At 35.0% G+C, this 20,817-nt stretch overlaps 1 protein-coding gene across 2 annotated transcripts in view; it reads left to right on the top strand.

Annotated features, from left to right (window-relative positions):
- EXOC5 (exocyst complex component 5) overlaps positions 1 to 20,817 on the top strand; it is a 62,030-nt gene that overhangs the window by 25,723 nt on the left and 15,490 nt on the right. For both annotated transcript variants that reach the window (XM_007986793.3, XM_007986794.3), the window contains 9 exons: positions 3,142 to 3,206; positions 5,350 to 5,378; positions 6,897 to 7,006; positions 8,671 to 8,715; positions 8,821 to 8,961; positions 10,286 to 10,368; positions 11,310 to 11,519; positions 13,135 to 13,282; positions 20,397 to 20,505. In XM_007986793.3, the coding sequence (XP_007984984.1) occupies positions 3,142 to 3,206; positions 5,350 to 5,378; positions 6,897 to 7,006; positions 8,671 to 8,715; positions 8,821 to 8,961; positions 10,286 to 10,368; positions 11,310 to 11,519; positions 13,135 to 13,282; positions 20,397 to 20,505 (940 nt within the window). The remainder of the gene's footprint in view (positions 1 to 3,141; positions 3,207 to 5,349; positions 5,379 to 6,896; positions 7,007 to 8,670; positions 8,716 to 8,820; positions 8,962 to 10,285; positions 10,369 to 11,309; positions 11,520 to 13,134; positions 13,283 to 20,396; positions 20,506 to 20,817) is intronic.

Genomic DNA, 20,817 nt, shown 5'->3' with positions numbered 1-20,817 from the left:
TACCTGTCACCCAAACATTGTACACTGTACCCAATATGTAGTCTTGTATCCCTTATTCCCCTCTCAACTTCTGCCTTTAGAGTTCCCAAAGTCCATTATATCACTCTGTATGTTTTTTTGTCCTCATAGCTTAGCTCCCGCTTGTGAGAACATGGTATTTGGTTTTCCATTCCTGAGTAACATCATTCAGAGTAATGGCCTCCAGCCCTCTCCAAGTTGCTGCAAAAGACATTATTTTGTTCCTTTTTGTGGCTGAGTAGTTTTCCATGGTGTAAATGTACCATATTTATCTTTATCTGCTCATTGGTTGATGGGCACTTAGGTTGGTTCCGTATATTTGCAGTTAAATTAATTTTTGGCCTGGTTCTACCAGTTAGCCATCCTTAAGAACTCATGTAGTATTAGATTGCCAATTATTAGATAAACTCCTAGCTATCTCAATTTCTGGACTCTGTACCAGTCACCTTCCCAATGGAAAGAAAAGGAGAAAGCACCCACAGAGCTAGACCAATGTGTGATTGTGGGAGGAATTAGAATGGGTTAAGATATCAACACATCATATTCTTTTTCTTCTCGCCCCCTAGTCGTTTTTGTTTTTTTTAATTGTTCTTTTTTAGAATCTTGGCTGGGTGTGGTGGCTTAGGCCTGCAATCCCAGCACTTTAGGAGGCTGAGGCAGATCGATTGCTTGGGCTTAGGAGTTTGAAAGCAGCCTGGGCAACATGGTGAAACCCCATCTCTACAAAAAAAAAAAAAAACATATATATGTGTATATATATGTATGTGTGTATATATATTAGCTGGCCATTGTGCTACACGTCCATAGATCTAGCACTCAGGAGGCTGAGGCAGGAGGATTGCTTGAGCCTGGGAGGTTGAGGCTGCAGTGAGCTGTGATTGCCACACTGCACTCCAGCCTGGGTGACAGACAGACCCTGTCTCAAAAAAAAAAAAAAAAAAAGGAATCTTCTCATATTCTGGGAAAAAAAACCCCTATTATTTGTTTACTTCTGTCCTTGCATATATGTTGTTTTTTGTTTTTTGTTTTTCTTTTTTACCTAGAGTGACAGCTTACTGTACCTCATGTGGATAATACTTGATGACTGTGATTGTCTTTAACGCTATTAGCAAGGGTAGTCTCTCGCCTCGCCCAAATATCAGTAACTATTAGAATATAGTTTTGACAGCTTTTGTTACCTATTGTTGTAGTATATTTTAACTGACTAAATGTCATATATTGTAACCTTAAGAGATACCTGTGCTTTACACAATTTCTATAAAATAATTTACTATGGAAATTCAATATAAACAAGTGCCATTTACCTGTATACTACTTAGTACATTAAACAAAGTTTGCAAACAGCACAATGATGATGACGACTTCTTAAAAGAACAAGAGCAAACTCCTTATGGAAGCATTCAGCAGGCTATGTGCCAAGTATATTATTTCTGAAGGGGGTATTGGTGAGGAGAAAATGATGGACTTTGCTAATACAACTAAATGGCATGGTGAGGACAGATACTGCAGTGATATTTTTGCCCATATACAGCAGAACAGAGTGAGTATTTGGTAGTTGAAAATGACAGTGACCTGCTAACTAGAAGAAAAGAGATGACTGAAGCAGAAATGCTATATTCACTGTAATTGGGAGCAAGAAGGGAGAAGAGGCTCTGCTGTTGTTATTCACAGTTGTTTGTCAGAGTTGATATGCCTACTTAGAAAAATCTATATTGGGCAGGGCATGGTGTCTCAAGCCTGTAATCCCAGCACTTTGGGAAGCTAAGGTGGGCAGATCACTTGGGGCCAGGTGTTCAAGAGCAGCCTAGCTAATATGGCGAAACCCCATCTCTGCTAAAAAAATACCAAAATTAGCCGGGTGTGGTGACACATACCTATAATCCCAGCTACTTGGGAGGCTGAGACACAAGCATTGCGTTAAACCGGGAGGCAGAGATTGTAGTGAGCCAAGATCATGCCACTGCACTCCAGTCTGGGCAACCGAGCAAGCCTCTGTCTCAAAGAGAAAAGAAAAAATATATATATTGATGTTCTTAGCTCTTCCTTCATATTTATGAGTCTCACTGTCTTTTCAAATGTAAAAGAAAATGAATCTTCATAAAGTGAATTATTAAAATTGTGCCAAAGTAAAACTGAAAACTAATTTGAAATTTAAAGAATAAATGAACATTATAGAACTCCCCTACACTGTTGTGTAAATAAGCACAGATATCTGCATTAAAGAATTTTAGAACTCTTGCCTAAGTTCCTTACTTCCACAACTTGAATAAATATACACATTTCTGACTGGGCTCGGTGGCTCACGCCTGTAATCCCAGCGCTTTGGGAGGCGGAGGCGGTTGGATCACCTGAGGTCAGGAGTTCAAGACCAGCCTGACCAATATGATGAAACCCCGTCTCTACTGAAAATACAAAAATTAGCCGGGCATGTGGCATGCGCCTGTAATCCCAGCTACTTGGGAGGCTGAGACAGGAGAATCACTTGAACCTGGGAGGCAGAGGTTGTAGTGAGCAGAGATCACGCCATTGCACTCCAGCCTGGGCAACAAGAGTGAAACTCTGTCTCAAAAAAAAAAAGAGAAAAAAAAGAAATATACACATTTCTATATTATATTTCATCATGGGGCTTTACATTAAACTTTATCTTGTAGAAAAGTGTTATAAATTCATATGGTCAGTAAATGACAGGCATTTAGCTTAAAGTAGGATATATGTGGCAGTATGCTCTAAATTATTTTTATAAATCTTGTTTATCCTTTTCGGGTTCATAAACTTAGAATTCTGAGATTTACACTTGGCTTTCAGCAAGCAATGATTTGAATTTCTTTGGAATAAACTTGAACTATGGGTTTCATTGGGAAGGGATTATGGCATCAAAAAAAATCACAGAATTTCAGTACCAGAAAGATAAATGTTTATATTTTATTGACTCATTATTGGTAACACCCCAAATGTATTCTTGTTGCTCATTAAGTTTTATTTGTTGTGGATTTTTAAAGGAAATTTTTTTAGGGAAGGGACTGTGGGCATTTGCAGGGAGATATTACTAATTTCAAATACGTAATTGTTTTTTGATATGCCTGAAAGTTTTTTAAATTATTGCTTTTATTTATTTTTTAATAGATAAAGGAAGCAGCAGACATCATTCAGAAGTTGCACCTAATTGCCCAAGAGTTACCTTTTGACAGGCAAGTTCATTTCTCAAGAGCTAATTTGAATGTATGGTATAATTTATAAAATAAAATTGTGTCTTTTCCTGTATGATTTTCTTTGCCCGTTAATTAAACAGGAATTTATTGAGCACTTGCTGGTTCATTTACTTGCTAGTTTATTCACTTTGTACAAGATGCAGTGTAAAATAATTTATTGAAAAAATACAGTCTCTTCTTAATATCTAAATTTAATGATAGGTCTTGAAATAATTTCAATCCCTGTCTTCTGAAAAAAATTTGATGAAGGAGAATTTTGAAATCAACTGAGGTAAAATTTGGATTTTCACAGTTTGGACTTTGAGAAGTAGGTAGACGATAGAGAGAACACTTCCTATTTCTTGATGAAGGTTCTTACACTTTTGGAGGCCTTGGACATCTTTGAAAAGCTGATGAACGCTATCACCTTTCTTCAGGAAATTAAGATACACACAGATTATTGTATACAATTTCATGGTATTTTAGACTCTAGCCTATCCACAGAACTCTTCCTAGGGACTTCACATTAAGAACCCCCTTTTTTTTTTAAATACAAGGCCCCAGAGCCATTACTAAGTTAGATTTCATCCTAAAATAAACTATCCACTGAGAAGGAAATTTTTTCATGATTTCTTCTAGTGTATGGAATGTCAGACTCTTTAATAAACTCTTGGTAAATTAGTACTTCCTCCATGTGAATATTTGAAAGAAATATGATTTACTGTATTACAAATGATACATATTAATAGACATATGTTATTTTGTTGATACTTGAAGATCTTCAGGAACAGATGAAGTATGGACATATTGCTATACTTAAAGCTTAACCATTATCTCCCAAACATGTAATGAATTCCCCCTGAAAAATGTGTCTATTTTATTCTCAACTCTGATTATCATGAAGAATTAGCAATAATGATCATCTGTCATTCTTAATAATAATCTGGCAGTTGCCCAGCATTATGATTTAACTTATTGTAATAATTTTTAAAGCCACCCACCAAAACCTCTCTTTAACTTTATCTCATTTCAGAATTGAACTATTTACTTAAATGGGTAAAATATCTAGCTCAAAATAGGCTCATAATAATTATTGACTGCATTCCCCTCCCCTGTCTTCATTCTATTTTTCTACTGCAGAACACACTTTCATGTATAAATATATATGTATACACACACACACACACACACTCTCTCTCTCTCTCTCTCTCTCTCTCTCTCTCATATTCACCGCCACTCAGGAACATACTTCTCTTACGGTTTTGTTTTAGCCTCTTCACCAAGCCTTGGAGTTGAATATATATCCTAATTAGATTCAATTTTTTTTCACACAGATTAATATGGCCTTATATGTGATCTGATCTACTGTGACTTTGATACATCATTTTTGTATAACAGTCTAGATTTTTATTTCCTTCTTCATTTGTCTTTGGCGTCTCTTTTGCCAGCCACTCTCTCTGCAAACAATTGCACACAATCTTAAAACATTTCTTTTTCATGCTATGCATTTAAATTAGATATTTGAAACTTTAAAAAATTCTACTGTGTGGTATTTTAGTTTTATAATTTGTAAAGATCGAATGGCTACTCTGCTAGGCACATTGCTGGGTCTTTTTATCTTTTGTCATTAATACATCATTATCATATGGTATATTATTTGATCTTCTTTTTCTTTTGAATAATAATGATTGAACTTTATTTTAAAAAATTCCAACCATGGGAGTGGGGAGGGAGACAAATAATAAAGTGTGTTTAAAATGCCAGCAAATATAAGTAAGAACAGTAAGTCAGTTTTGGGACTGGCTGGGTTGTTAGTGTCTTATGCAGAGCAGTTGATTCTTTAAAAAGAGAATTGATTTTCAATGTAAATTTCCTAAATGAGAACCAGCTACCCCATCTGAATTACCTACATTAAGTTCTATCACCTGGCATGCTTCCTATCAGTATTCTCTCCTCTGATTTGGTCTTTTTTCTTTTTACAATAACCTTTTAACTTTATAATGGTTTTGGATTTACAGAAAAGTTGCAAAGATAGTCAGATGGTTCTCATATACCCTGCACCCATTTTCCCCTTTGGTTAGCATCTTACATTGCTATAGGATGTTTGTCACAACTAACCTCGTCGTTGGTTTTTGTCTTTCAGATTTTCAGAAGTGAAATCCAAAATTGCAAGTAAGTGATGTATTTATTTTACCTTTTTTTAATAAGTAAAAAAACTACGTGTGTAAAAATAAAACAACTAGCAAAAGGAGAAAAAGCAGGAACAGTATCATCTTCCTACCCCAGTAGGCCACTGCATAGAAGATCCCTGAGTTTGATTTCTCTTCCCTGAAAACAACCATTACCAATTTTTTGGATATTCTTGCAGAATAATCTATGGACATACAAGCATAAGACATAAATTCCATATATGTGTGTGTGTACATATATATGTGTGTGTATAGATATTTATATGTACTTCTATCCTCATTTATTTTTAAATGCTACCATACTACATAAATAGCTTTATGCCTTGCATTTTTAATTTAACAGTGCATGTTGGAAATTGTGTGCTTTCCATACATCTATCTCTGAATAAGATTCTTTTTTTTTTTTTTTTTTTTTTTTAAGATTATGTAAGCATTTCAGTATCTGTTTAACTCCTTACATGATTAGTTTGGTTCTTGCCAGTCTTGGATTTTATTTTAGGTTAGATCATTCTAGGTTTTTGAAAAGACCACTAAATTTGCAGGCTCTGTGGTAGCCGGGGTCACTATTTAGAGTAGGCCACTGCATAGAAGATTCAAAGATTCATCTGTATTCCCAAAAAGTCTTAGAATAAGGGTGACACAGCTAGTTAGACTTCCTGGGAATACTTTTGATCACAGTAGGTTAGTGTGAAGTTCAGGTGTTCATTGAGAACCATACTAGCCTCAAGGATATAGTGAATAGGGCCAGACATGGTGGCTCACACCTGTAATCCCAGCACTTTGGGAGGCCGAGGCGGGTGGATCACCTGAGGTCAGGAGTTCAAGACCAGCCTGGCCAACATGGTGAAACCCCATCTCTACTAAAAATAGAAAAATTAGCCAGGTGTGGTAGCGGGTGCCTGTGATCCTAGCTACTCGGGAGGCTGAGGCAGGAGAATCGCTGGAACCCAGCAGGTGGAGGTTGCAGTGAGCCGAGATTGCGCCACTGCACTTTGACTGGATGACAGAGAGAAACTGTCTCAAAAAAAAAAAAAAAAAATGAAAAAAATATAAATACTGTATATTATCAGGATGAGATTTGGTGTTCAGTCATCAGTCTACTATTGTTGAAGGTAGAGGCATCAGAACTCTAGTAAAGAGTTCTGTAGTCCTCTTCACCCTTTCCGTATGTAGGATTTTTCATGTGCGTTGCTATCAGAAATAGCATCTGGAAGATTTTTTCCGGTTAGCTACTGGTTTAAGTAACAATGGCATATGACAGTCAGACTCTGGAAACACTCAGTAGTTTTGCCAGTTTGGAAGTATTTTGTCTTGAAAATATAGATTTATATGCCACAGTGTATTATAGGGGCTAGGTTCACTGCCTATAATCTCATTAGTTTTTGTAATTCCTTCAAAATAAATTTATATTCATAGTCGTTATATTTGTAGATAATGTAGATACTGTTAAATGACATGGATGCCTTGTATGCTTCAGTGTAGCTGATGACTTTATTTTTAGGTAAATACCATGATTTAGAATGCCAGCTGATTCAGGAGTTTACCAGTGCTCAAAGAAGAGGTGAAATCTCCAGAATGAGAGAAGTAGCAGCAGTTTTACTTCATTTTAAGGTAAATACTAAGAATTAAAAATGAAGACTAGTGTTCAAGGCTATGGAAATTGTGTAAGTTCTATATATTATAGTTTCTGACTTCCCCCATCATTATGTAACTATATCACAGTGATAATTTTCATTGTTTTGAGTAATTTGTACATTTTATACTCTGTAAATGGTATTAAATGTTATATATTTGATATTTAAGGTTTTATATTCAATGTTAATATTGAATTAAAATTAATTGATCAATTACATATTGATGAATTTTTGTAGTTTGATAAAATCATACTGTCTGCCTTTTTACTGTCACATATTATGATATAGGTGAAAAGAAAGAAAACTTGACTGTAAATATCTGGTAGAATATAGGAACCAGAGAGTAGATGGAATATGACTAGTAAGAGAGTTAAATCCAGGGGACTTCAGGACCTTGTATTACAGAATTGTTTTCCTAGAATTTGAACTGGGGAGAGAATCCCTGTGTAGGAGTATATTTCTGCAAAGAAAGTGCTTAAAGAAATGGTTCTTCCTTCAGTCTGTTTCTTTGATTTGTGTCAGATTAGGGAAAGGGAAGCCTATTTGTTGGACTTTTCATTTTGGTAAAATCTGAATGAGTACTGAGAATGGCTCTTGAGATAGTAGTGCACTTCATATTGCTTTACTTACTGGTTTTTGTGTATGATTTATTAATAGGCAAAAATCTCATGGTGAGCTTAATGACAAATTAGTTTGTTTTAAACACATTTTATTAAAATAGATTCAGTTTAAAAAGTAAATTTCCAAACTGCCAGCTGAATACAACTGTCCAGATTCTTGCAAGGAAAACTAAATGCTAGAGAAAGGCCAGGCGCAGTGGCTCACGCCTGTAATCCCAGTACTTTGGGAGGCTGAGGCGGGTGGATCAGTTAGCTCAGGAGTTCGAGATCAGCCTAGGCAACATGGTGAAACCCTGTCTCTACAGAAAATACAAAAATTAGCTGGCGGGGAGGCGTGCGCCTGTAGTCCCAGTTACTCGGGAGGCTGCGGCAGGAGGGTCGCTTGAACCAGGGAGACAGAGGTTGTAGTGAGCCAAGATCACACGATTGCACTCCAACCTGGTGACGGTAGTGAAATCCTGTCTCAAAAAAAAAAAAGAAATACGTATATATGTATATATACACGCACACATGTATATACATATATATATGTATATACACACGTTTTAATATATATAAATATTTTTATATGTATATAAGACAGATACATATATATATGTAAAACCTTTTCCCAAGACCTTGACTGTGTGTGTGTGTGTGTGTGTGTGTGTGTGTGTGTGTATGCATGTGGGTGGGTGGGTGTGAGTGGGTATGTTTTGGAGTTGGAGGAGATGGCTAAAGATGATCATAGGACAAAAATCACTCAAGAACTCAGTTACATACTTCATCTTTCTTTTTCAGTCTAAAGTTCAACAAGGATATGTACCAACTGATAAATTTTATCATAGAAAGTGACTAGGGAGACGATAACTTTATCAAGTTATTGGTTTTCTATAGTTAATTTTATTCAAGTCCAACAGGTGTTGCTATCAGCCATTTACTGGTAAATAGACATAGCTTTATGACATATAACACTTCTTTTATTGAAATAATAATTATTATAATTGAACCAGAATAATAACAATGTGTTTCTTCCCTGTAGGGTTATTCCCATTGTGTTGATGTTTATATAAAGCAGTGCCAGGAGGTAACGTAACAGTACACTTTATTGGATATTATTTTTTGCTAATTTGGTGTTTTAAAATCATTTAGAAATTGTATGTTCACTGTGTAAAATGCCTCTGCTGTTTAGGGTGCTTATTTGAGAAATGATATATTTGAAGATGCTGCAATACTCTGTCAACGAGTGAACAAACAGGTTGGAGATATCTTCAGTAATCCAGAAACAGTCCTGGCTAAACTTATTCAAAATGTATTTGAAATCAAACTACAGGTAATTTTAAATAGTAACAAAGTAAATAGTTCTTAAGGCAATATGTAATTTTTTTCCTGTATTTTAAAAGTATTTTTAAAATTTAGTTTACTTATGTAATGACCTTAGAAATAGTAATCTAGTTAAGGAGAAAGGAATCTTCATGCTTTTTAAAAAATGTTTTGTTATTCACCAAGAAGAAAGTGCTAATCAGTAAGTATTATCAGAGAACATGCTTGAAATTTGTGTAGTATTCGTAGTAGTAATATAATATATTGTGGTAAGATAGCCTTGAAGACTTTTCTTTTTTTTTGGTCCCTGCCTTCACCAATAGATGTCGTTTGTGAAACTGAACAAGAATTCCAAGAGCAGTCTGTAGAATTTTTAATAATATGGTACTAACATGAAAAGGGAAAACACAGAAATTTAATTTACCCACATATCACTGTACTTTCAGATAACATTTCCTAAACTGTGTTTACTACTGGATTAAACAGCATTCAATAAATGCTTGCTTTTTTTTTTTTTTTTAACACAATTCAGGAATTTTGATAGTGTTGTCATTCTCTAGAAGTGAGGATGTAATGTACAGCATTTCACACATTTACTGTCTAAGAAACCCTGTTTTAGAGTAATGCCTATAGATGTCTGAAAGAACACTAGTATTACCTGCAGCTCAGTTTGGGAAATGCTGCTTTAAGGAATTGACTCTATTATTTGTACTCTCAGTTTTGTTTTTTTGATCTACCTCACAGAGCAGAATAGGCCAATTTAAAAGGAAAGGTATTTCTAAATTCTTTTTTTTTTTTTTTTTTTTTTTGAGACGGAGTCTTGCTCTGTCGCCCGGGCTGGAGTGCAGTGGCCGGATCTCAGCTCACTGCAAGCTCCGCCTCCCGGGTTTACGCCATTCTCCTGCCTCAGCCTCCCGAGTACCTGGGACTACAGGCGCCCGCCACCTCGCCCGGCTAGTTTTTTGTGTTTTTAGTAGAGACGGGGTTTCACCGTGTTAGCCAGGATAGTCTCGATCTCCTGACCTCGTGATCCGCCCGTCTCGGCCTCCCAAAGTGCTGGGATTACAGGCTTGAGCCACCGCGCCCGGCTAAATTCTTAATACTTATTCCTGAGACTGATATAGATCCTCTACAGGTAAATACGAGAAGCTGTAAAATTTAAAAACCTGTTTTAAAATATTTTATCATTGGTCTGTTTTCTGTACATTACCTTTTTGATTGGATTGTGAGTCAGAAAGGTTCAAAACTGTGGAGTGAATTTTAAAAGAATATCTTGAGAAGTTCCAGAATTTAATGTTTGCCTAATTAACAGAATATTAACCTTTTTCTTTTAGAGTTTTGTAAAAGAGCAATTAGAAGAGTGTAGGAAGTCTGATGCAGAGCAGTATCTCAAAAATCTCTATGATCTCTATACAAGGTAAATTTTTAATGATTAGAAAATAACAGATTTTTTAAATTTTTTTGATAGAAAATGAGGAAGTATTCAGGTATTTTTTAATAAGTTTGTCACCAGTTTACCTTTTAGCATTAAATGCTTCGCTGTATAGACTAGTTATTGTACAAGACTGTATTGTACAACATTCTTAATACGTTAACTTGAGGAATTGGGTGTTATGCTTTATCTTTTCTCTAAGCATTAGCGTAATTACGTGTATCTGCAGTCAAAACTTTAGAAACTGCAAAAGGAAGTGATGTAATCTTAAACGATAGTTTCAGCTCTAAGTCTTATGTAGGAACTTTTCTTGTGCTTTTATAAATGTCAGTGTTACTCTTAGAGATTGTCTCAGAAGCTTCATATGGAGTTTTGTGGGGGTTTTTTTCCCTTGACTTTTCCCCACCCTATTACTCTTCTTCAGTGTCTCCATTTTGGGAGAAGGTTTTTCCAAAGTTACTGTAATGAGGAAGTCCATCTCAGCAACAACACTGTTTTGACCCTATCTTCAGCAACGGGAAATAGAAAATTAGAGGGAAAGTCCACAAGGACAAAACAAAAGAGGGTGAACAGACAGTAGATCTCTCAGTACTCTATTTTGGGTCACATGTGATGAATGGCATTAGACATACTTGAGGCCAATCTGGCACTGTCGCCATTTCTGGACTAGTTCATTGCCTCACAATTTCTTTTCCTAGGAATTTGTAACAGTTCTCAAAACCATAAAGTTGTTCATAATATTTCACTGTACTTTTACATGTAACCCTGTAGAGTTGATCTCTGCATCATAAGTACTCTCCTGGAGTTTAAGAAATGGTGGCTTAACATAAGTCATTAAAGTCACATTGTAAAAATTTGTATTCCTTAATATTGTTACTATACCTAAAATATATATTAATCTTTTTCTCCCCCTTTTTCATGAAAAGAACCACCAATCTTTCCAGCAAGCTGATGGAATTTAATTTAGGTACTGATAAACAGACTTTCTTGTCTAAGCTTATCAAATCCATTTTCATTTCCTATTTGGAGAACTATATTGAAGTGGAGACTGGATATTTGAAAAGCAGAAGTGCTATGATCCTTCAGCGCTATTATGATTCGAAAAACCATCAAAAGAGATCCATTGGCACAGGAGGGTGAGTATTTTTTGTTAAATACTACTGTTAAAACTGAAGACATTAATAACTTCATTATATTTGGGCAAATTTATCAAATGTTGACTATCATTAGAATTTTTTATGAAGAGTTCTTTTAATCCAGATTCTTATATTATTGATCAAATCTTGCTCTTAAACCACATGTTGAAATGACCTAACATAACATGATTAAAATGTAGGCCAGGCGCAGTAACTCACGCCTGTAATCCCAGCACTTTGGGAGGCCAAGGTGGGCTGATCACCTGAGGTCTGGAGTTTGAGACCAGCCTGGCCAACATGGTGAAACCCCATCTCTACTAAAAACACAGAAATTAGCTGGGCGTGGTGGCAGGCACCTGTAATCCCAGCCATTTGGGAGGCTGAAGCAGGAGAATCACTTGAATCCGGGCGGCGGAGGCTGCAGTGAGCCAAGAGTATGCCACTGCACTACATACAGCCTGGGCGACAAAGCAAGACTCTGCGTCAAAAAAAAGTAAAGCAGATATTTGTCAATAAAAAAATAATTTTTTAAAACTATCAAGCAGAACACTAGTAGTATAAAAAGTTCCATAGTTTCTTTCATTTTTTTTTTCTAGATAGAATAAGTTCCAGGTTATTGACCAGAAAACACATCTTTTTTTTGTTACTGTTGCAGGTGTGAAAAAAATAGAAAATAGTTTGCAGTTTAAGTACCTTGAATTGGTGAGTTTTGTTCAGAGACTTTAGCATAAAAAAACTATTAAATGAATACCTTAAAGCCTGCAATTATAAACAGACTAGAAGAAAGTAACTTGCTCCAAGAATAGTTGGCAACTCAGCTATCAGGCTTTAACTGCCTGGAACCCAGATTCTAAAAAGAGACAGAATGACTTCGATGGACTGAGACTCCAGAATCCCCACACATATATATCCAAACCAGTTTCTTGTTTCCCATTTGTTTGTGTATTAAATGATGATTAGAGAGAGTTAAAATTAGTAGTAAGAGGTATACCTGAAAGGTAGTAGCAAGGAAGGGAAGAGAAAAACTAATGAGTAATAGGAATTTTTTGTGTGTGTGTTTGAGTTTACAGTAGTCTGGAGTTACATATCCTAGGAGCAAAAAATGTCTAACCCTCCAAAGATACCCCATATAAGTGTTTCAGGTGACCCTCAGTAATTAAGAATAGCTAAATTATGTTTAATATATCTTCTTTAATATCATGAGTAAATGTGCAGAATCTTAAAATGACTATATTTTAAAATTGTTAAACTTTTAAAGTTTTCTTTTTAAACAGGACTATTTAGTCACTTAGAATGCTAACCTGTTTGGAATAGCTCACTTTCTAAGGAAACCCAACAAGTTTTACTATTGAGTCAGAATTGTAAGGCTGAATTGTAAAGCAACTTCAGAAATTAGAAGTCCAAATCTACTCATTTATCAGATGAAAATCTTCCGTTTGGAGATCAAGGCTAACTCTATTTCACAAAACTAGTTATTGGAATTAGAAATTAGGTCTCTTGGCTATTGGTCCGTTTTTGTTGTTGTTGTTGTTGATATATACTAAGTTTGGAAGTACTCAAAGTTGAAATCTAAGTAAAATGTTTTCTTTTTTAAATTTTTCTTTATGATTACTAGTATTCAGGATTTGAAGGAGAGAATTAGACAACGTACCAACTTACCACTTGGGCCAAGTATCGATACTCATGGGGAAACTTTTCTATCCCAAGAAGTGGTGGTTAATCTTTTACAAGAAACCAAACAAGCCTTTGAAAGATGTCATAGGGTAAGAGTGATTGTAAATTTATTTTACGTGTACAATTGTTCCTTGATATCTGTGGGGAGTTGATTCCAAAACCTCCAAGGATACCAAAATCGTGGATGCTCAAGTCTGTTATATAAAGTGTGTAGTATTTGCATATATCCTATGCACATCCTCCTTTATACTTTAATTCATCTCTAGATTACTTATAATTGTTTATATATATTATTACATTACCTAGTGCAATGTAAATCTCCATAAATAGTTGTAACTTTAGTGTTTAGGAAATGATGACAGTACATCTTCAGTACAGATGCAACCATTCTCTTTTTTTTTTCTTGAATATTTTTATCTGTGGCTGGTTGAATCTGCTGATGCGGAACCCACAGATACAGAACTAACAGATAGGGAGAACTGACTATATAGTTGTGTGTTTTAAGTCTTACCTTGTTTTACTAAGATACAAGTTTACTCTCTGATTAGGAACAACTATTTTTTGTAATAAAAGATAGGATTTTTGTTTTGGAGATCAGAATAATTTTAAAATTAGGAATAAATGTGAATTTAAATTCACATTTAAAATAACTTTAAAGTTGACCAGATCAAATTTTTGTTATGTAAGATTAAATGAAGATGTGAAAGGGACAGTTAGACTTTTCTCTTGAAGAAATGGTGCATCAGGGAAAGAACAGTGTTTTAAGAGCATCAACATCAAAGGGAAAGAATGAAGATCTGGCTCCCTTAAAACTTAGATTTTCTTCTCTAATAAACACAGTTTAGCAAAATAAACAGATAAGTCAGAGTGATAAAGTATTTGTAAATGATACTACTAGCAAAAGATTGTATGAAACAAATAATAGTAGCCAATAATTTTATAGTACATAATATGTTCCAGACACTCTTTTTTTTTTTTTTAAGTTCTGGGTTACATGTGCAGAACGTGCAGGTTTGTTATATAGGTACACACGTGCCATGGTGGTTTGCTGCACCCATCAACCCCTCATCTACATTAGGTGTTTCTCCTAATGCTAGTGCTCCCTTAGCCCCCCTGCCCCCCCCAGCCGGCCCCAGTGTGTGATGTTCCCCTCCCTGTGCCCATGTGTTCTCATTGTTCAACTCCCAGTTATGAGTGAGAACGTGTGGTATTTGGTTTTATGTTCCTGTGTGTGTTTCCTGAGAATAATGGTTTCCAGCTTCATCCGTGTCCCTGCAAAGGACATGAACTCATCCTTTTTTATGGCTGCATAGTATTCCATGGTATACACATGCCACATTTTCTTTATCCAGTCTATTATTGATGGGCATTTGGGTTGGTTCCAAGTCTTTGCTATTGTGAGTAGTGCTGCAATAAACATACGTGTGCATGTGTCTTTATAGTAGAATAATTTGTAATCCTTTGGGTATATACTCAGTAATGAGATTGCTGAGTCAAATTGTATTTCTGGTTCTAGATCCTTGAGGAGTCACCACACTGTCTTCCACAATGGTTGAACTAATTTATACTCCCACCAACAGTGTAAAAACATTCCTATTTCTCCACATCCTCTCCAGCATTTGTTGTTTCCTGACTTTTTAATGATTGCCATTCTAACTGGCATGAGGTGGTATCTCATTGTGGTTTTGATTTGCATTTCTCTAATGACCGGTGATGATGAGCTTTTTTCCATGTTTGTTAGCTGCATAAAATCTTCTTTTGAGAAGTGCCAGATACTCTTCTAAGCGTTTAAGAGAGAGAGTGTGTGTGTGTGTATATCTTGTTTGTATGTTTACATATGGGGATGTGTGTGTGTGTGTATATATATGTATGTAAACTTATTTCATCATATAACCACCCTGTGAGGTTGTTATTTTGCAAATAAAGAACTGAAATACATGACTTTTAAGTAGTGGATTGAGAGTTGAGGCAGTCTTAATTATTTATGTTGATGTATATAATCTACATTTATATTGAGACAGTAAATTAAATTATACATGTGAATATAAATCAATAGAAAACAAGTCAAAGATACACATACACAGTTTGCAAAAAAGAAATATAAATCACTAGTACAATACTTAGACTCACTAATAGGGAAATGCAACTTAGAATAAGAGAATTACCATCCCATTTTCATTAGGTTGGGATAAATTAAGAAGTCTGATGACCAAGTATTGTTAAGGAAGTGGAGCAATAGCAGTTGTCACACACCACCAACGGGAGTGAAATTGGTACGGTTATTTTGAGGATTAATTTGGCAATTTCTTAGAGAAACTCATAGGTTCATGTGATATGTCTAACATCATAACAGCAGTTTTTGTCATGGTGAAAAATTAAAAGCAAACTCTCAGTGTCCATCCAAAAGAGAATTGTTAAACTGGTGTTTTTCATACAGTAGAAAACTATACAACAATTTAAATACATGAAGTAGAGTTACATGTATCAACATGAATAAATCTCAAAAATACTTAGTATTGATATGACTGAATCATATGGTATTTTTTTTTTTAAGAAACTGCCAAACTAATAGTGTGTAGTGATACTTGATTATAGTTTTAGTTTTCATTTTTCTAATGCAGTGATGATTCATGTTGAACATCTTTTCATGTGCTTATTTGCCATCAATATATACTCTCTGGTGAAGTGTTTGTTTCAGATCTTTTGTGCATTCTTAAATCAGTCATGTGTTTTCTTATTTTTTGAGCACTCTGTATTGTTACAATTTATCAGATGTGATTTGCACATTTTTTTTATGCCTGTGGCTTGTCTTTTTATTCTCATCAATATTTCTAAGGATAGATGTTCTTAATTTTGATGACATCCAATTTAATAATACATTTCTGTTCTGGATGGTGATTTTGGTGTCATATAAGAAATCTTTGCCTAACCAAAGGTTACAAAGTTTTCCTCCTGTGTTTTCTTCTAGCAGTTTTATAGTTTGAGGCTTTATGTTAAGATGTATAATCAATTTTGAGTTAAGTTATATGGTATTGTGGATCAAAGTTCATAATTTTACAATTAGGCATCCAGTTGTTTCAGTTTCATTTATTGAAAAAACTATCATTTCCCGGCTGAATTACTCTAGAACCTTTGTCAAAAAATCAATGGACCATTTATATGTGGGTCTGTTTCTGGACTCTTCTGTTCCTTTGGTCTGTCTTTATGCCTGTACTATACTGTCTGAATTGCTGTAGCTTTATAATAAGTCTTGAATCGGGTAGTGTAAGTCCTCTAACATTTCTATATAAATCATTTTGTATTATGTCTTATAATAGCTTGTCCGTTTTTGAAAAAGTCTGAGATTTTGATTGGAATTACATTGACTCTGTAGTTCTATGTGGGGAGAATTGACATATTTTGATGCCATTATAGTATATGTAAATGGTCTTTTTAAAATTTATATTTAATTTCTAGTTTAACTTAGTTGTTAGTATATAGAAATAAAATTCATTTCTTTATGTTGCTCTTATATCCACAAGGAAATTCCTTGTGGGCCTCAAGATCTTTCCCCTAAAACAGTTTTTTTGAATTTCACATTGGCAATGTAAATTGATAGCTTGTCTTCACAGTTGCAGGACAAAGGAGAGAACTCAAGTCATCCCTCACCCCACCTAAGACAAATGCATATCTCATTGTTTCCTCTGTCCTATTGTTTGTGTAAAAATGTAGATTCACTGAGCCAGATTAAGGTATAAGTGATTATTCCTCTACCCACCTCTGACATGCAAATTGTATATTCAGTGAAAGGGTGGATCACACTTAGAATACAACTGTTTGTCTCTTACCTACCTGTAACCTGGAAGTACCTTCTCCCCCCTTCAAGTTGTCCTGCCTTTCCGGACAGAACCAGTGTACATCACACCTATTGATTGATGTCTCATGTCTCCCTAAAATGAATAAAACCAAGCTGTGCCCTTACCAACTTAGGTGGGCACGTGTCAGTGGGACTTCCTGAGACTGTGTCACAGGAATGTCCTTAATCTTGGCAAAATAAACTTTCTAAATTGATTGAGACTTGTCTCAGATACTTTTGGGTTCAGACCTGCAACCTAACTAAACTCACCTATTAGTTCTATTTGCTTTTTTTTTAATTTGTAGATTCCACTGGCTTTTCTGTATAGATTATCATATTATCAGCCCATAAATACAGTTTTACTTATTTTTTCCAATATAGATGTCTTTTATTTTGTTCTTTTGCCTTATTGCACTGGCCAGACTTCTAGTACAATGCTGAATAGAAGTGGTGAGAGTGAACACTTTATTTCTGATCTTAAGAATAAATCATTTCGTCTTTCACCATTAAGTGTGATACTAATTGGGTTTTTCATAGATGTTCTTTTTCAGATTGAGAAAATTATTTTATCCTACTTAACTGTGAGGATTAGATGTTAGATTTTGTGCAAAATTTTTTTATTCTGTTAATATGGTAAGTTATAGTGGTTGATTTTCAAATGTTGGCCTTGCATTCCTTCTTTGATAAACTCCAATTGGTCATCAATTGACCTTTGACCTTTTGTCATATTTCTATATTGTTGGATTAGTTTTGCTAAACTTTTGTAAGGAATTTTAACATCTGTGTTCATGAGGGATATTGGCCTTTTTTTTCTTTTTTCTTTTTTTTTTTTTTTTTTGAGACGGAGTCTCACTGTGTCGCCCAGGCTGGAGTGCGGTGGCATGATCTCAGCTCACTGCAACCTCCGCCTCCCGAGTTCAAGCCATTCTCCTGCCTCAGCCTCCCGAGTAGCTGGGACTACAGGCTCCTGCCACCATGCCCAGCTGAGTTTTGTATTTTTAATAGAGACAGGGCTTCACCATGTTGACCAGGGTGGTCTTGAACCCCTGACCTCAGGTGATCCGCCTGCCTCAGCTTCCCAAAGTGCTGGAATTACAGGTGTGAGCCACCGCGCCTGGCTTTTTTTCCTTTTTATGTTTTTGTCTGGTTTTAGTATCAGGGTAATGTTGGCCTCGTAGGATGTGTTGGAAAATATTTCCACCACCCCTCCCAGTTTTCTGGAAGAGTGCGTAGAATTGATATTCTTTCTTTCTTTAAGTGTTTGGTAAAATTCACAAGTGAAGTCATTTGGGCCTGAATTTTTTTGTGTGTGAGGATTTTAAACTACAAATTCAACTTCTTTAGTAGATACAGAACAATTCAGGTTATCCACTTCTTTTTAAGTCAGCTTTGGTAGTTTGTATGTTTTAAGCATTTGTGTAGTTCACATAAGTTGTTGAATTTATTGGAATAAAATTATATTCATGATATTTTCTTATCCTTTTGATATCTGTAGAATTTGTAGTGATGTGACCACTTTCCTAATATTAGTAATTTATGTCATTTTTTTTTTTTTTCTGATCAGTCAGGCTAGAGGTTTATTCATTTTACTGATTTATTTCCCCCCAAAGAACCAGCTTTTGGTTTTGTTAATTGTTCCATGTTGTTTTTCTGTTTTATATTCATCAATTTCTACTCTTTATTACTTCTGTTATTCTGCTTACTTGGGTTTTATACCCCCCACCACAACCCGCCTGTTTTTTTAGTTTTCTAAGGTAGAAGCTGAGGTCATTGATTTGAGAACTTCCTTCTGTCCTAATCTGATGCAGGTGTTTTGTCTTACAAGTTTCCCTGTAAATACTACTTTAGCTGCATCCCCAGAATTTTTGTATGTTGTGCTTTATTTCCATTCAGTTCAAATCCTTTTAATTTTGCTTTTGATTTGTTTTGGCCCAAACGTGATTTAGAAATATGTTATTTAGTTTCCAAATATTTAGGAATTTGTTAGATATCTTTCCGTTACTGATTTTAAATTTGATTCCATTGTGGTCAGAGGATGTACTTTGTATGTTGTGAACCCATTTTAAATTTATTAAGACTTGTGGTTTTCTTTTAGCCCAGAATATGGTCCATCTTTTTTGTATGCACTTGTAAAAATATATATATCCTGATGTTGTTGGATGGAGTATTGTATAAATGTCAGTTAGGCTTAGTTGATTATGTTGTTCAAGTCTTCTATATCTTTACCAATTTTCCATCTGCCTCTTCTATTATTCATGGATGTTTGGATGTAAATAGGAGGAGTGTAAGAATGGCTTGTGAAGAAGGTAAGAGCATTTTTTGAACATCAGTGATTAGAGGAGGAGGGTGAATATTGGAGTAGAGAGACTGATGAAGGAGGGGTAAAGATGGGGGTAGTTATTAATAAGACCAGGAAGGAAGCTGAGTAATACCAAATTATAATCAGTGGGAATTCAAAGGGGGTTATAGAATTCCTATCAACTTCTAATTTAATACATCAGGTAATAAGTATTAACCCCAAGAGAATACGTGAATGAAGACTACAAATAGGTTTGACAGAAGCAGAAATCAATGTATAAATAATATGGAAAGCAATTATAAGAAGTCAAGAGTAATTTTCTGTTAAAAAAGGATTTTATTTTCCCAGCATAACTAATAATTATTTTACTAAATAGCTAGTTTAACAGCAACAGCAGCACCAAAATGAATATTGTAAGCTCACTATGTGCAAATACTGTGCTAAAAACACTTTACGCTTATTTTCGTATTTTATTCTCACCTCAAGGCTAGAATGTAAGTACTGTTAATATTATTTCCATCTTACAAATGAAGAAATCGAGGGGTGGTGGGGTTAAATAACATCTCAAAGGTTCACTTAGTCAGGAAATGATAAAACCATTATTTGAGCCAGTCATATTTTATGGTGCATCTATTATTAATTTCTCCATATCCACTCCCCAGTGAAACAAATAATTCTTTTTGTTCTAAGTTTTACTAGACTGTTCTTTGCTCAATCAGTGGCTCTCAAACCTCTGACCCATAGTAAGAAATGCGTTTTACATGTTAGCCCTGTGTATACATATTTAAATGGGGGAGGTATACATTTTATGAAGGTGTACTTGGATTTCACTAATGGATTGCAGTCCAAGTTTGAAAAACATTGCTCTAAGTCAGGAGAGTTATAGGCAAATATGGAGCGTTATAATTGTGTGTATGTGTGTTTGTGCATGCGTGCGCAGTATGGGGGGAGCTGTGAGTTATTTTGATACCTGAAACACTGACTACATCTTATAAAAAATTGCTTAAAAAATTGGCATTTTCAAAAGGTAGACTTGAGGAATGATAATTGTTTGGTTTTTGTTTTTAAGCTCTCTGATCCTTCTGACTTACCAAGGAATGCCTTCAGAATTTTTACCATTCTTGTGGAATTTTTATGTATTGAGCATATTGATTATGCTTTGGAAACAGGACTTGCTGGTAAGTATATTTGTGTTACACTTGTGTTAAATTCCTTTGATCCTGCTTGGTTAAACTATATGCATAATGTTGTTTTGCATGTAATCATCTCTGTATGTCAAATTCAGTTCAATGCAATGAAGTTGGAGCTTTTATAATGCAAAGATTTGCCAGGTGCTAAAAGCTATACAGAATGGTTCTCTCATATTGTTTACATACGGCATAATAGAATAATAAGCTACCTAAGTCACTACAATGTATGACACAATGTCTTACAATGCTGTAACTTAGAAAATGTCAAGGAACAAAAATGAAGGCAAAAACAGTTCTGAT

The sequence above is a fragment of the Chlorocebus sabaeus genome, chromosome 24, assembly GCF_047675955.1.
Source record: "Chlorocebus sabaeus isolate Y175 chromosome 24, mChlSab1.0.hap1, whole genome shotgun sequence".
Lineage (NCBI taxonomy): Eukaryota > Metazoa > Chordata > Mammalia > Primates > Cercopithecidae > Chlorocebus > Chlorocebus sabaeus.
The sequence above is the reverse complement of the archived record's forward strand: the minus strand, read 5'-3'. Positions and strand labels throughout refer to the sequence as shown.